The 17,309-nt window shown below is 37.5% G+C and overlaps 1 protein-coding gene across 1 annotated transcript; it reads right to left on the reverse strand.

Annotated features, from left to right (window-relative positions):
- Positions 1-622: 622 nt before the first annotated feature.
- Positions 623-9,036, reverse strand: kcnj15 (potassium inwardly rectifying channel subfamily J member 15). Its single transcript, XM_079410354.1, has 3 exons — positions 8,980-9,036; positions 3,430-4,037; positions 623-1,811 (listed from the first exon to the last, which is right to left on the reverse strand). The coding sequence occupies exons 2-3, from the start codon at positions 4,034-4,036 to the stop codon at positions 1,408-1,410; spliced, it is 1,011 nt and encodes a 336-aa protein (XP_079266480.1). The 5' UTR covers position 4,037; positions 8,980-9,036; the 3' UTR covers positions 623-1,407.
- Between the last annotated feature and the right edge of the window lie 8,273 nt (positions 9,037-17,309).

Genomic DNA, 17,309 nt, shown 5'->3' on the forward strand with positions numbered 1-17,309 from the left:
AGACCAGAGACTGTTGTCACAACACAGACACTCTCTCTCCGACACACACACATTCACACACGCTCAGACACTCTCTTTGACACACTCACACACACACACACACACGCACACATTCACACACACACACACACTCTCTGACACGCTCACACACACATTCACAAACATTCTCAGACACTCTTTCTGACACACACACACTCAGAAACTCTCTGATACACTCACACACACACAGGTTTACTTTGCTGTTTAAATAGGGACATCCCATAGGCGTAATGGTTTTTATACTGAACAAATCGTATTTTCTATCGCCCTACACCTAAACCTACCCCTCACAGGAAACATTCTGCATTTTTACTTTCTCAAAAAAACTCATTCTGTATGATTTATAAGCCTTTTGAAATGTGGGGACACTGAAAATGTCCTCATAAATCACCTTCTCGTTGTAATACCTATGTCATACCATGTCATTATACAAATTTATGTCCTCATAAATCACAAAAACACACACACTCAGACTCTCTGACACACACACACACACATACAGATGTCATCTAAGCGTCTCTGTTGCCACAACAGTCTTGAACTCTACAATCAAGACAATGTATCTTTCACTGCAGAGTTTGTTGAATTTAAAACATTTTATAAATGTGTTACATATTTATATCTGGAGAAACATGAATCAGATATTTTTCCTAAAACAATTAAAAATGTATGAAATGGATTGAAATATACAGAAAACCAAAAAACAATCCAGAATTGATTGGATGGTGAAAGTGCACAATAAATAAGAGCAATGGATGGTCGAGTAAGTCACTATATTGATTTATTTAAATAATGTTACTGATGAATCAATCCCAATAAGACCAGAACATGAAATAACTACATACAGTAATTTTGATTTGAAGTGTACACTACTGTTCAGAAGTCTCTTCTGCTAGTATTTTATTTGATCAAAAATACAGAAAAAAAGAGTAAAATATTACTATTTAAATTAGCTGTCTTCTATGTGAATATATAATAAAATGTAAGTTCTTTCTGTGATCAAAACTGAATTGATACGCTACCTTAAAAAAATAAAAGAAAGAAATTAATCCTTTTATTGAGCAAGGATGCATTACATTGATCAAAAGTGTTGAGAAGTGTTCTAAATGTTTCTCAAAAGTGTTTGAGGTTTCTAAAATTCAGCTTTGATCACAGCAATCAGTCACTGATGAATGATTACCAATAAGACCAGGATCAAGAATAAAGTAAATCGAGTGGTTTTGATCTGCAGTGTTTTGACTGTTGAATGCTGTTCCATTCTGCTGTATTCCAGTGCTCCACGTTTCCAGATCTGGCCCGCGGTCGGAATGCTCTTCCAGCATGATTTAGGCTGGTTTTCAGCACATTCTTGACTCCCGTCTGGTCTCTTCACTCCCGTCTGTACTCCTCCTCCAGCTGGAGCTTCTCGGTGTTGCTGTGGATCATCGGCAGTTCGCTGCAGGCCTGCACCTTGTCGAAGCAGCTAAAGTCTGTGGCCAGTCTCCCGCCGGCCGTGTGGGTCAGCACGGGTCTGAACTCGCAGCCCCACAGGATCTCCTGCGGCAGGTAAGATGTGCGGCTCTGGCAGCTGGCGGCTGTGGACTCCATGGTGCCGTTGAGCGTCACCAGCAGCTCCAAGTCTTGTTTGGGCAGGTTCTCGGCCGTGAGGCTCCTCAGCGGGCTTCGCTCATCCAGCACGTGATAGAAGGTGAGCGGCAGAAGCAGGAACGGACACTCGCCACTGGAGTCCAGTTGGAAGTCCACGGCAGTCTGATGCACGAGGCTCTTCTCGCCTTCAAGATAAAAAATACAGTGATACAAATTTGTCTTACACTGTAAAAAAATTATTTTCTTACTTAGTATTTTTGTCTCGTTTTCTAGTATAAATATCTAAACATTCTTGAATCAATATATTTAAAATACATTTATTTCATACTAAATATAGTTCAAATCTATTAACATATTTACTGACATAAAAGTTATAATTAAACTATATTTGGAGTACTACTTGTGCACAATCCACATTTCTTAATATTAAGCCTAAAATGTGTTTTAATGTCACTATTAATAAGGATTCTATGATCTTTGAATAATATTGTTCTTTTAATGCAAGATATTTAAAGTGTACCTGAAGTAAACTTGCAATAGTTCCACTTTAGCACAATGAAATATACTTCAGTATATCTTTAGTTGGATGTCAGTACAAATAAAGTGCATTAAGTACAAAATGAGTTGTTCCACTTTAGCAGACTTTAAGTATACCAGTTTAGTACTTAAAGGGTTAGTTCACCCCAAAATGAAAATTCTGTCATTAATTACTCACCCTCATGTTGTTCCAAACCCGTAAGACCTCTGTTCATCTTCAGAACACAAATTAAAATGTTTTTGATGAAATTGGAGAGCTATCTGACAAAAAAAAGTATTCTCGTAGCGTCGCAAAACTGAAGTTGAGCCACTGATGTCACATGGATTGTTTTACCGATGTATTTACTATGTTTCTGGACCTGGGAACATTTCAGTGGCGTTGCTGTCTATGGAGGGTCTGAGAGCTCTCCGATTTAATCAAAAACATCTTAATTTGTGTTCCGAAGATGAACGAAGGTCTTACGGGTTTGGAACGACATGAGGGTGAGTAATTAATGACAGAATTTTCATTTTGGCGTGAACAGTTTAGGGTTTTTCTGAAGAACAGCAGGTAGTTTAACTGTTCAGGACAAACAAGGGACTCAGTCATGAACAACTATCACTGAACAAAAAAACACAGCTGTGGATCATTCAGGTAACAAAGGGAGTTAATTGGTTTGCTGACGCCCCAAACAATCACCTGACTTCCCGAAACCTCCATATATTGGGCTGCCTCATACTGTACTGTTTGTCTCTTTCTCTCTAACCCACCCTTCCCTCCCTTTCTTGTCCATTCAGCCAACCTTATCCCACATTCTCTTCTTTCAGGTTGTATGGGGGGTCCTAATTGTCTGGCCTAAATATATGATCGAGACGGTACCCCCACCCTGAGTCTTTCTGAGCCATCAATTCTAGATGCCCTGATCAACCTGACCATTATCCCATTCCCTCTACCCCTTCATCCTCTTTCTACTCTTCCTCAACACTCTGTTCACCTCACTATTTCATAGCTCGTTTGTGGCGTGGTCCTAGCTAGTGAACACAGTATTAAAAATCAAGTGTATGTAAACTTTTGAACAGGGTCATTTTCATACATTCAACTATTGGGTTTTCTCTTGTGGACTATCTTTTATGTAAAATATCTTATTCAGATCAGTACTGAATAAACAATAACATGATTTTGTATGGTAAAATAATTTTTGATATCAACTGTAGAAAATAAAATAGGTGATAACACAGAGCCCTGTGGAACCCCTGAATTCACAATAATACAGTTAGATTTAAAACCTTCTTGCGTGATGTGGCTGGACAGCAGTTTCCCTGAGAGCTGACACTGAATCAGGAGGCTGTTCCTCATGTTGGCCACGCGCACCATCAGACACCGAACCCCGCCGCGATCGCACACCACCACCGAGCGGCTGAACCTGATGCTTCCCGCACGCTTCTTGGGTCTAGCCAGCTTGGCCAGAAACGCGCCGGTCACGAAGATCTCGGCCAGCCCTGTGATGACCAGCTGCAGCACGAGCGTCACAATGGCCAGAGGACACTCTTCGGAGATGTGCCGGAAGCCGTAGCCGATGGTGGTCTGGGTCTCCAGCGAGAACAGGTAGGCGCCGGTCAGCGTGTCCACGTTGAACACGCACGGTGTGTGATTGGACGACGGGTCGGCATGGAAGTCGCCGTTCCTCAGGCCGATTAGGTAGAAGACGACTCCGAACACGAACCACGTGGTGATGAAGGTGGAGGTGAACAGTGTGATCTTGTAGCGCCACTTCATGTCCACCACCGTGGTCCAGATGTCGTGCAGGAAGAGCTTAACCATCCCTTCTACATTATCGATCTTCACGTTACTGCGGCCGTCTTTGGACACCATGCGCCGCACGTGATCTGTCATGCTGAAGGAGGAGGAGAGATGCGAAAATCAGCCTTCACCATCTCTCAACTACAACAACCAAGATTTATGCGGGCCTTAAAAAGTCTTAATTCTCGCTTCCTCAAATGACGGCATTAAAATGTCTTAAATTCCTCAGTATTTCTGTCTTGTTTTCCTGTACAAACATCTAAACATCAAACAAGACTTAATCAAGACATGCCATTTTACATCTCCAGTAAATCTTTAGATGTTTGCAGTTCCACTAAAAAACAAGACAGAAATGCCAATATGAAAGTCCGTTGCTCACTGGCTCTGAATACACATGTTGCTGCATCCCAAATTTGCCTACTTATACTACGCCCTTAAAGTATGTTCTCTTTTGGTGAAGAAAAAGTAGTAAAAGAGTAGGCAAGCTTTGGGACATACTATCATGTCACACAAGTGCGTCTTTAACGGACCGCTCAGTCTCATTGGTTACACGCAGCCTATCACTGTAAACTGGTCTGTCAGTCATCTTATCACGGTTAACATCCTCCACATTTCATTTCATTGAACTTCCTACCGTATTGGAGAGAAAATAAGTAGCTCGTTGATCAGCCAGCTGCAGGTCTTTCATACAGAGAAATCATATTTTCTGCATAATAATACATTTAAAAGTTAACTACCAAACAGATGTTTATAAAAGTTCACATTGCTTTTGCAGATGAAATATAACACGGATAACAATAAATAAATATTTTTTACTAGGTTAAATTTTGATGATTAGTAACTCAAACCCCTTTTTGTAAACCTCTCCACCTAACGGTCGATCGTGTGCATCCACCACGTTTGTAGTTTTTCTAACGCATTTTATTTGTTCTGGACCGAATCCTTCACAAAAAGTACAATGGATTGTGGGCAATTTTAGCCATTAGAATGTGCACGGATCCACACTTCAAAAATCGACCTGAAATAGTAGACCATCCGGGGACTTTTGGCATACTCTTTTCAACATACCATGCTTTGGGACACACTTATTCAAATCTCACATACTATTTAGGATGGATAGTATGAACACTGGGATGCAGGGATACAGACAAACCATGGGTCACAGGAGGGGTGGGATGTTGACCAGTACTCACTTGGGATGGGTGTCATCAAGCGTCTCAATCAATGAGAGCATTTGGGGTGGGTCTAATGCTGCGTTCACGCCATATCGTAATTACCGTAATTTCGAGATGACACATGACGTTCTACTCGGAGCTGTTCACATCCTCAGACTCAGAATTATGCTTTTCTATGGCAACACTATCAACACCTAAGCAGAGCCTGCGGTGGTCAGGTGGTGCAGCGGTCACGTGGTACAAGTCATAGCTCTCAGAAAACTCCCAGTTCAAACACAAGTTATAATTACGAGCTCTACGAGGATGTGAATGCTTTTTACAAGTTGGCATCTCGTAATTACGGGAGTTCCGATATAGCATGAATGCACCTTTAGACTGCAGGAGCACTCCCAATAAAATGATGTAGGCTAGTAAGCATCAACATTAACAAACCACTGTTTACTGTTATTTTTAACAGAAAAGAATACAACGTGTTCGTAATCATGACTTCATAAGTGGGAAATAGGAAGTTTCCGATATCACGTGAAGACAGTAGAGAAGTGCTCTCGCTCAGCACAGTGGAGTGCATCATTTTGTGAACTTTATGGTTTATTATTTTGAGTAATTTGGAACGCGGTAACACACGGTCCTCTCACAATATTGCTTTACAGATCTATCACTCTTGCTGCTCAAAATGCTGCACATATAAGTTCCAAGCTCCGGCACGGTTAGCGCTCGCACTCGCTGATACATATATTTGAACCACGCTCTGGCCCACCTCTTCCAACCGAGCCATGGACAGCTAAACGAAGGACACGGCCCGGAGTGATCACACTAGTCAAATGAACCAGGGTTTGGGAGTCAAATGAACCAGGCTTTGGGGGTCAAATGAACCAGGCTTTGGGGGTCAAATGAACCAGGCTTTGGGGGTCAAATGAACCAGGCTTTGGGGGTCAAACACGCTCGGGCACGGTTAAGATTGCCTAGTGTGACTACACCCTAATTCTCCCACATCCAGCACACATGAGTCTCTACCCGCCCGCACTCGCCCATCAAGTGTTGTCCCATGCCGCACTCTGTTGCTTTGGGTCCCGCGATAGTGCAGGTCTCTACTCGGAAGGTGCCTGTTATAATGTTATGATCGAGGCTCTGGGGCCCGTTCTTCATACGTCGCTAACTCAGTTAGCTGGATTTGGTTATTGATGATTTGGCATGATCTTGGATTGGTTGCTGTCGTAGCATAAAGTAAATTTTTTTGCATATGTTAGCGTACGCGTACAGTTGTATGCACAGCCCCAGTAGCCCCTCACTGCAGAACAAAGATCCAGGGGGCGGGGCTGGATCCACATCTAGGGGGTGGAGATGGGTAGGTTTAGGTATATGTAAGGTGGGAGGAGTTGGATCTGGATTCAACCTCGCCCCCTGGATCTTGTGTTCTGTAGTAAGAACCATCTCCACAGCCCTGCAAAGTATCCTTCATTTGACTCGTACGCGTACACAGATGTTCGACGCATGCGCTTTGTGCCAAATTGCAATACCTCTCCTGGCCCAATGGGGCCAGTGTTTGCGCAATCTCTCGCCATGAGTTAAAACCCATATAAATATCTTTGTATTCTTTCATGCTACAGTTGTACAAATGAGGATGTTTTCTAACATCTTCGCACTATGTAGGCCTCCATTGTCGCTGCAGCTAACCCGCATTCTGGTTTGTTCTGTTTACGCAGTTTTTCTTTGGCTACCTTGTGAATCGATACCCCCACGGCAGGGTTGCCACCTTCCAGATAAACTAATTACTGCAAGAGTAAAATGCGCACGTGTGACCTGCGCATACAAAGTATACTTTGGGCTTTTGGCCTTAAACCTGCTGGGAAGGCGGCTTATTTTATTTAAACAGGATAAGATTGCATCTTTTTAGGTGGAATTGATACTTAAAAATCTGTCCCAGCCACAGCTAATTTATTACAAGAGTACCCTACTGATCCAGGGAAAAGAATTTAAAATAATAATAATATAAAAATTTATTTGAAAATAATGATGTGTAGTATATAATACTAAAGACACCGTTTTACTCATGGAAAGTTCTATTTGTGATAAAATAATTACTTATTAGTTTTGCTATACAGTTCATCTGTGTCGTGCATTAATTTGAGTGATGACAGCTATTATGGGAGTGGCCTGATGAAGCGCAGATGCAGACAACTTGATCTTGACCCTTAAGAAACTTTGATTAATGCTGTCACGTAACAAATCTTCTTAAAAGATACAATTAAATGAATTGCTAATTACAACATTGAGATAAAAATGTAAAGCCTGTGCAAATACTAGAATCATGAATATAAATAGTTGGGAATCATGTAAAAAAAAAAGTTGAAATAAAATAAAAACAGTGCACATTTCATTGATCTATTATAAACATTTATGTAGGTTTATTTGCTTGGCTGTTTCCTTATAAAGGTCCAGAAATTCGTCAAGTTTTTGTGTCAGATGTCTTTAAGGCTATATGATGTCATTATGTTGCTGTTTTGCGAGAATGCACACTGATCTTAGACAAATTAATATAGATTTTAATCTAGTCCACAAATTCATTTGAAGAACCAAATTAGCCAGAGATCAGTTATCACGATTAGAAGATGTGGAGTCTTTCAAATCTTCTCATGTATTAATCGACGTACCAAGAATGGGCCCCTGGACTCTGAGCATAACTTGTTTTTCTATAACAAACTATAAAATATTTTCTGTAAAAACATTAATGCCCTGGCATTGGCAAATAGCTTTGGTTTTATATTTAATTTGATTACATTAATGTTATAAATTGAGATTTACAAGAAATATTTTAACTGCTACTATATAAAGGGAATACTGCTGTAAAAAAAGCACCTTATTTGTTTAAAGTGCACTTTTGTTCATATAGCAGTACTTTTAAATGGAAAAATTGCACAATACACTACTTTTGAATGCATTATTGAATTTTGTGCATAACAATGTGATTAATCACGATTAAAAATGTAATCCTTGCCCAGTACTATATTCAAATATATTTATATACATTTCAAAAAAGAACAAAAATGTTTTTGATAAAATATGTTTACATAACTAGATTTTTACCAATATACGTCTTAGCAATTTTCGAAAATATAAATGTATTTTATTTTCTTAAAATATATTTTGCCCTCCATAGTTTTTCAATCCTAGAGGGCAGAAGGTATAGTAAAATATATTTTTGTATTCTAGTGGTTGAGATCAAAGCTATTCAGACCTTAAGATTTTTATTATTATTAAAATTATTTTCAGTTAAAAGTAATACATTTACATTTATCCCTTCAATTTTCTTTACTTGGTCTTAAATGTTCCTTCAGAAACCCTGACGAAGCAATCAAACTAGACAAACAAACATGGCACTAGCAACACCAAGGTCATAGGTTCGATTCCTTGGGAAAGCCAGATTTGATCAAATATACCTTGAATCCAATTTAGATAAGTGTTTAACGATTGTGTAAATGTAAAATAAATGAGATCTGCATCACTTCATCAGGCTGCATGTCAGAGAATTCAATCACAGTTCTCCTTCAGGTCCTCCTCATCACATTCTGAGACTCTTTTGGACTCTGACAGACGGGGAAGCATTAGACTTTCTTTCTCTTTGCACTTGAAACCTTGAGACCGGGTTAAACTCTCTGTCCGGTTGTTGTTGTGAGTCGAGTTAATCAGCAGTCCTTCAGAGTTGTAAATTAACTGAGCAGCTCAAGTTCACATGCACATGTTCATACAGGCATATATGAGCAAATTTAGAAGTGACTTTGATGTCTTATAAGATGCAGTGAGAGTTTCTACTGCTCTTTTAGGCGTCCGCTGCTCTGCCCGTCTCAGGTGTGAAGATCTTACCTGTAATCTGAAGCTCTGGACGAATGTCTCGCTCCTCTCTTGTCCTTGTGTTTGTGTACGAATGATATTGAGGAGAGTTAATAAGACTCTAAAGGAGGAAATTACAGTGAAACGCTGCACCGGTCGAGCCGGTTCTCTCTCAAACTCCTCCTCCTGCCCATTACAGACCATCACGACGCTCACTGAGCTGTTTCTTATGTTTCTGACTGTTGTGAGTCCAAACACTGATGGCCCTCAAACACACTGATCCTTCAGTTTATCACACATCAGTACGTGCTTACACTCATTTTATTCAGCTGCATATTGAACAGATGAAGATTGATGCTGAATGATGTCAGTATGACATAATGAATAATGACATTTCACTAGGTGTTTCTACCACCTGTAACTCAATATTTGATGCTCATTGTCCACTGTCTTTAGTAATTCTGGCATTTTCATGCTTGCACTGTAGTCAAATAAATACAGATCCAGTATATTTACAGTTTGATTAACTGTAAAATGATTGCATTTAATTAGCCATGTTCCTGCATCAATTCAAAATCACAATCAGTTGCACTGCATGCAGATATTTATGCGTTAAAAGGTCCTAGCTTACATCATTTTCACAACTGTTTTATGAAGTTTTCGTCTACTGAAAGATTTTGTCAGAAACACATTTCATCAGCTGGACAATATTGGAAACAACATTACAACCCTGCTGAAAAACAGCTCAAACCAGCCTAACCTTGGTCATCCAGCCTGATCATAGCTGGTTAGCAGGCTGGTTTTAGAGAGGTTTTGACCCAGTGTTTAGTTGGTAAAGTTCTGATCTGATCTGCTGGGAAAAAGATCATCACAGAAATTCTAATGGTTTCCACTAAAAGGACCATTACAAACATAACAAACCATCAAAAGTTAAACATTACATAAGGGTTTCCAGTAGCCGTGTTTCTAAACTGTTGCACGGGTTGTGTTTTTTTCATTAATTGTCTGAAATGTGGGCTATTGAAACATTTGACTTTCTACCGATGATAAACTTAAGATTGTGAGTTTGTGAGGAACGGGTCTTCGACATAAAAACATTTCAGAATGCCACAAGAGGACCGCTGGTCATCTGACAAGAACCAACCAATCAGCTTCACCCTTTCCTTAACAACACTGAAAGCTCAAGATTGAGGAACAGCTGATCTAGCTGCACATTACCCTGTTTTATCTATCAAGTAGAAGAGCTGCAAGCAATTTATGGTGCTGGATTGCTCAATGCTGTAAAAATATATCGTAAATATAAACCATTGAGTATAAAATGTATTTGAAACCAAAAGGCCTGAGATTGATGACACGTAGTTGATGTTACGGTACATAAAATGTATTTATTTGATACCAAACCCCTGCGAACACGGACGGGTATCTCAAGATTCAAAGTTTATTATAAGCCCAGAGGACAATTTTTGGTGCAGCATCAAGTTTGTTGACGTATCATGCAAACACAACATTCTGACATCCTACAAATTTAAAAGAATGTCTATACCGGTTACTTTTAAGTTTAGGCACACTATAAAGTATACCAGAAGGAATTCATGGAACAGTGGATGAGTACAATCTGCAACAACAGCTTTAGCTTTCTGTAAGACAAACCAATCAGAGCTATTTGATAACCCAGTCTGCTTAATGCCAAGCATAACAATGCCATTCAATGAATTTCAATGTTTAACATTTACGTTACAGCATATAGAGAAGCAAAGCACCGATTCAATATAAGATTTATAATACATGGTCATAAGAGTCCTACTTATATTAAAAGTAGAGAGCCTCCAAAGACAGTGTAACCGTTTGCATACTGCTTCAACATGAGTATCAAAACGTAATTTATTATCAATGATAAGCCCAAGGTACTGCTGACGCGTTCCACAATTTGACCTTTTACACAAGTTGGCTGAGGAGACAAAAGGACTAAAATCAATGACCATATCTTTGGTCTTTTTTATGTTTACTTGCAAGGCGGCACTGTCGCTCCATGTCATAAAATCATTCACCACTGGACCTTGACAATTCTCATCCCCAGTCAACAAACTAACAATCACAGTATCATCAGCAAATTTTAAAATGGATCTGTCTGTGTGTCTACTCACACAATTAGTATATAAAATGTAGAGCAAGGGTGAGAGAACACATCCCTGGATGTAATAAGGGTATCTGAAAAGGTACTGTTTACTCTTACTCTCTGCATTCTATCACTTAAAAAATCTAATAAGCACAAATTCTAATTTAAACTCTGAAATTAATTTCTTTACTAAAACATGGGGCTGAATATAGTATTAAAAGCTGACAATAAATCTACAAAGAGCAATCTAAATGAACTTTGCATGAATAGAGAATGTATTTATTTGACACAGACAGCCTGCGATTGCTGACAGGTGTTTATGAATATAACATATATTTGAAACCAAACGCCTGAGATTGCTGAGACACAGTTGATGTTAAGTACAAAAATATAAAGTATTTAGCAGTTGATTTCAGATCCAAATCTTTAGAACGAATAGATCTAAATAAAACTTTTAGTGCATAAATTAGGGCAAAGAAAGAACCCGTCCTGACAAAACCTGTTTAAATAGGCCTCAACTTTTTCGCAAATTGCGCAAACCCAAGCCATTAATACGAATTGATGTTGTGGACATTTTTTTAAATGTAGACTTGATAATTACACAGTTAAATATTACAAGTGACACAAATATTTCACTGACCCTCACAATATTAATAACAAACAAACAAAAAAATTAATAAAGATAACAATAGAGATATAAATAAATCACATGGGATCATAATACTGAAACAATATCTTAAGGTTATATATTTACAAATGTGAAAAGCACTAAAACTGGTTCATGTGTAATTATCTTTTCTGTCCAACAGGTGGCAGCAAGTAGCTAAAGACGGCCTCCTAATTAGAAAATGATACACAGGTAACGGTGGCCCTCCATCTCACTTGTGTGTTAAAATGACTACATTTTAAAAAACAATATAGGGACACAAAAATACAAAAGACAGTCTCTCATGCTACATCTAGACAGAGTGAGTTTTTCTCAGCTGCATAATTAAAATGTCTGCATAACTCATAAAACAGGTCCCTGAAGTGTTCACCAGCCAAACATACATTTTAGAGAAAGCAGCTTATGTGGTTAGCTTTTCTTGCTGAATTTTTTATTTTTTGACATACTCAATATCCTTTATGCACAAACGCTTGCACAGAGAGGAAGACGTATTGAATTACAAAACTAGAAGAGGCATTAAGCATGCAAATGAGTGCGCTATAAGATATGACAAGCATTATACATGCTGAATTTAAAGTTAAACAGCGCTTGACCTCAAGACAAGGGTGTAATATACAGTAGATGTCTTTGGAAAGTAGCCTACAAGTTTAGCATATGCATGCACATTATAATGACACCCACTGAATCTATTAAGCCTATAAAACCAATACTTCATCACATTTGATATGTGAATTTCTAAAGCCTCTACATTACCAACATGATTTTTCTTAGTAAGGTTTTTTCAATTTTCTTTTACAAATGACGTTTGGAGGCGTTGTAAAGATACACTGTGTCATTCTTTAATAATTAAATGAACAAATTCCTCTCAGTCACACTTAATCTGCAAACAATCTGTCCATGTTTTAATTAGCAGTCTGATACATTTATGTAGAGTAAGCCTACTCGAGTTGAGAGACAAGCATCTGCCCTTTACAAACTCTCTCAAAACACAGAGGGATTATTCTGCGCTGCAACAAATGATCAGATTTATTTCCATTATGCATATTTGATTGTCGGTTGTCCTGTCTAGACTGATTTCTGGATGAATCCCAGAACAGAACAGACAAACAGAGATCTTGCCAGAAGCAGTTATTGCGCTGATAATGCTAATGTGCTTCTATATAGAGTCTGAAGAGACGAGAGGAAATCTGGCCAGGCATAAACTCTCAGATTTGACTGGAATCTCAGTCATTTGCCCCTTGTGTTAACATGATTTAAAACACAGAAAACTGAGATTTAATTGCAACAATAGACTCATTTCTATTACCAACTGCTTAGAGCAAAAACAAAACTTTAATGCAAATATTCCCTTCAGAAAATATTAATATAAGCTTAACTATCTAAATAGTGTTGAAAGGAAGAATGAATGCATCTCAAGTCACAATACACTGAAAATATTATGCCATTCATGATGTAAGCATAACCTAAATGAAAATGATGATTTACTCAAACTCAATAGTATGGCTATATTCAGAACAATAATTAACTATACTACACTATTTCTGCAGTATATTGTATCTATACTGTACTATGCAATTTTCTGTATGCACAAATTATGGCTGTATCCCACGATTCATCATACTCGTCAGGATTTTCCATTTCCAGTATGACAAATAAACTTTTTTTGGGGGGGGGGGGGGGGGGGCATTATTTGTAGTGCAAATACAAACTGAGAGCAAAAACTTTCACACAAACATTGAACTGTATTATGGTTTTGATGACCATAATGCAGATGGTTTCTGGACATTCGAGGTAGAACAAGAGAAATATGATCATGTCATCACATTACGATGGGCAGCAGCTGTTTTGCATTCAGAGTTCAGGCAGCAGGAAAACCTGCCACACAAACTGTAAACAAGTTAATTAAAACAAATCAAGCAGTGCACAGTTTGAAATAAAAGGAGGTTTATAACACAACCGCATGCACAATGGTCCATGAATATGTGCGTCATCAAACGTTACGCTCGGTTTGAAAGAAGCTCCTTAAGATTGCTTGACTCCACGGGGTTTTGCTTGTACAAATTTAAGTTTAAAGAGACAGGCCCGAAGCAATCATCCAGAGTGATCATGGAAAGAACACTGCGGCCAGTGTCCTCCTGTGTTGTTATCAAAAAGAGACTGGAAAGCTGTGGAATGACCATAAATAGAGATAATGGTGAATTGTGTGGTGCCAGACTCTTACTAGTTCACAAATCCCCTGTTGAAGACCCCTGTGCAAAAAAATGTATTTAGTATATTAACATGGAAGCTTATTTCCACCACGCAATGAAAAAAGTTGTTCTGAATTCTGAATTTTTAGAAAATGTTGCAGGTGGCAAAAAAAAAAAATCTTTTTTTTTTAAACAAATTTTATATCTTTTACTTTTTGTTTGTCACAATTCAGACTTTTTTTTTCTTTCAATTCTAAGTTTGTATCTCACAGTTGTGAGCTATAAGCTTGCAACTGCAATAAATTGCAAACTTTAGATTTTTTTTTTATCTCCGATATAAACTTGCATTTGTCACAAATATAAACTTGCATTGCAAAAGTCACTATTACCTTTGTTTTTTTTATTGCTTACAGTATGGCCTCAAAGCAAACATATATGTACTAAACATCTCCGGGTCTTTCGGATTTCACAGGGTCTTTATTACACAGAAATGTGAAGTCTTTTGCCTTCTTTCTTGCAATTATGAGTTTATATCTTTGTGAGAAATAAGTCAGAATTGTGAGATACAGTAAAAAGTCACACATGGCAGAAAATTTCCGCAAACAGCAGGAAAAAGTGTCTGAAACAAGCTTGTTTTTTCTTGCAATTTATAACTCACATAAACTTGCAATTGAGAAAAACGTCAGTATTGTGAGCCTTTTCTTCTTAGAATTGCAAGTTAACTTCTCATAATTCAGTTCTTTTCTCTTGTCTCACCATTCTAACTTTTTTTCCCCTCACAGTTCTTGAGTTTATTGGGGGAAAAAAGTCACAATTATTTATTTATTTTTTAAAATTATTATTCCAAAGAGTATGGCCTCAAAGCAAACAGATATGGACTAAACATCTCTGATTTTGATTTCACAGGGTCTTTAATACACCGAAATGTGAAGTTTTCTTATAAACACTTTCTGAAAATCAATCGCATCCTATTGAAATGACAGTAATTACTGCAGGCAGGACGGGAAATGCAATGCTAATCAGTTTGGTGGGCATGGATCCAGCCCTGAGGGGCGCCACGGCTCGCTCCCGCCGCTGAGATGAGAATAATGTTTAGTGTAATGCTGTTTGCATGGGTGCCTGGGAAAAAAAACAAAAACATTGCTTGTTAATAATTTGATTCCAGGAAAAGTAAGCCTTCACCAAACAATAACACTCACAAATTATTCATTTACTTGACTCAGAGTGTAAAGCACATTTCAGCATAAATATTAATAATGTGCCATGGTGAGGTGCTCATTTCCTCTTGTAGATGGTTGTATTTACAATAAACTCATAATTAGTCAAATAAAAGGCTTGAAGGATTTTGAAAACCATGGAAAACGACAGATCGTTTGTCATTTACCCTAAACAGTGAACACAGTTCATATGAGAAGCGTGAGAGAAAAGCTACATTAGTTTAGAAATAAGAGAAAAGGTTGGCAGTGAAGATGACATGCACAGAATATGAACAAGAATTTTTTTTTTTATTAATTTTTTTTTTTTTTTTGTCATTAAACGTTTTTATTTTTATATTGTTTCCATTTTAATTTTAGTTGAGGTTTTAGTCATTCTGTTCTGTGATTCTAATAAAAATTACAGATTTTTTTTATATATTTCTATACATTTCCATTTTAATTATTATTATTTTTATTTAGTTTGAATTTTAGTACACAAAGTTAAACTAAATGAAAATAGGAAATGTTGCTGTTAGCTTTAGTGTAAAATACATTTTAGCTGATAAATGCTGAAAATGTTAAGTGCATTTATCAGCTAAAATACATCACCATCAGTCTTTCTCTTTCAAGAAAATGGATCAAAAATATTCATGGCTTTTCTTTGCATGCAAAATCTTTTTGTTCAATCCTATGCCTATTTCTTTAGTATTAGCAAGCAGCAAATCATGATTAAAAACAGGCCGAGCTCTTCAATATGCTGCTCCAATCTCCTGTTTCAATATGAAATTAATCACCTATAAAATTAGTTTAAGCTAGAACTTGATGTTAAGTTGATAAAGTTGGGCAGCTGGAGTCCTCAGTGAGTTCATTCAGGTCTGTCAGATAACAAGAGATAAATCATTCTGAGCTGAGGTGTATGAAAGCACTACCTTAAAGTTTTCACCATCGGAAACACTGCATGAAATATTGTCAAAACAACAACATTTCATCAGAGTTAATATTCCACTTAATGCCAACTTCACCTGAATCACACGTCTCATTAGCACTGTTACTAAGCAACAACTTAAGCACATAGAAAAGATGATAATACATACCACCCGGTACTTTGATATATACACTACTGTGCAAAATGAGTATGATTTAGTTTTTAAAAATGAATCCATTTATTCAGCAAGGATGCATTAAATTGGTCAAAAGTGACAGTAAATGCATTTATAATGTTGCAAAATATTTCTTTTTCAAATAATGCTGTATCATTGTTTCCACAACAATATTAAAGAGCACAACTGCATGTTTTCAACATTAATTATGATATTCAGAAATGTTTCTTGAACGTAGAGTAATGGCTTTGCATCACAGGAATAAATTACACTGAAAATATTATGTTCTAACTTAATTTTTTTGATCAAATAAATGCAATAATGAGCATATGGACTTCTTCCAAAATATTAACCCCAAACTTGAACAGTACTGGACCTCGAGAGTACAATCACCGTAAAAAATCAATTAAAACAATAATTAAATAATAATTTAAAATCTAAATGCATGAAACGTATAACAATAAAAACATTTAATCCTTAGATTCTCAATCCAAATTTGGATTCTGTTTGCATACCTCAATTCAAGTTCAAATGAATTTTAATTAGGCACTCTCACATCAATTTGTAATGGCACACAACCCTGAATTCATGAGATAAAATTTGAATATTCAATATCTGAATGTCTAATTTTCAAGAAAGCAAACAAATAAGGTTCTTCAAAAAGTAAAACTTACAAACTAGTATTTAAAAACCACATATTGATCTGAATATTGAGGCAGTGTCCACATCAGCATCTTTGATGATTATGATCAGTTAATATTTAATTGTTAGTAGAATTGCTTTTCCCTGTGCAACATTCCCTTGGTTACTTCCGATTAGAAACCATCACACCAGTTCACTCAATAAGATCAAGAAAAGCAAAGCACTTAAGAATAACAAAGACAAGCAATTGGCTCTATGACTGAAATATCCCTCTCTCAGCTTCAGCATTAACTCCTCCTTCCCCTGAATGCTCATTTCAGTCTAATCCTGTTCATCTCTTCCAAGATGAGACTGGCTCCTGAGGAACCGCAAATCGATAGAAGAGTTCTCGGGGGGGGCAGAAGATTAATGTGGGAATCACAGGCTTTTGGAAGATGGTTAAGTAGAACACAC

The sequence above is a fragment of the Barbus barbus genome (assembly GCF_936440315.1).
Source record: "Barbus barbus genome assembly, chromosome: 47".
Taxonomy (NCBI): Eukaryota; Metazoa; Chordata; class Actinopteri; order Cypriniformes; family Cyprinidae; genus Barbus; species Barbus barbus.

Bases quoted from the DNA above. Each gene is read 5' to 3' on its own strand.
- kcnj15 (XM_079410354.1), bottom strand. From the start codon at position 4,036: ATGACAGATCACGTGCGGCGCATGGTGTCCAAAGACGGCCGCAGTAAC. The intron at 1,812-3,429 runs GTTTTAAATCTA...TTTATCTTGAAG, and splicing joins CAGCCACATCACGCAAGAAG to GCGAGAAGAGCCTCGTGCAT.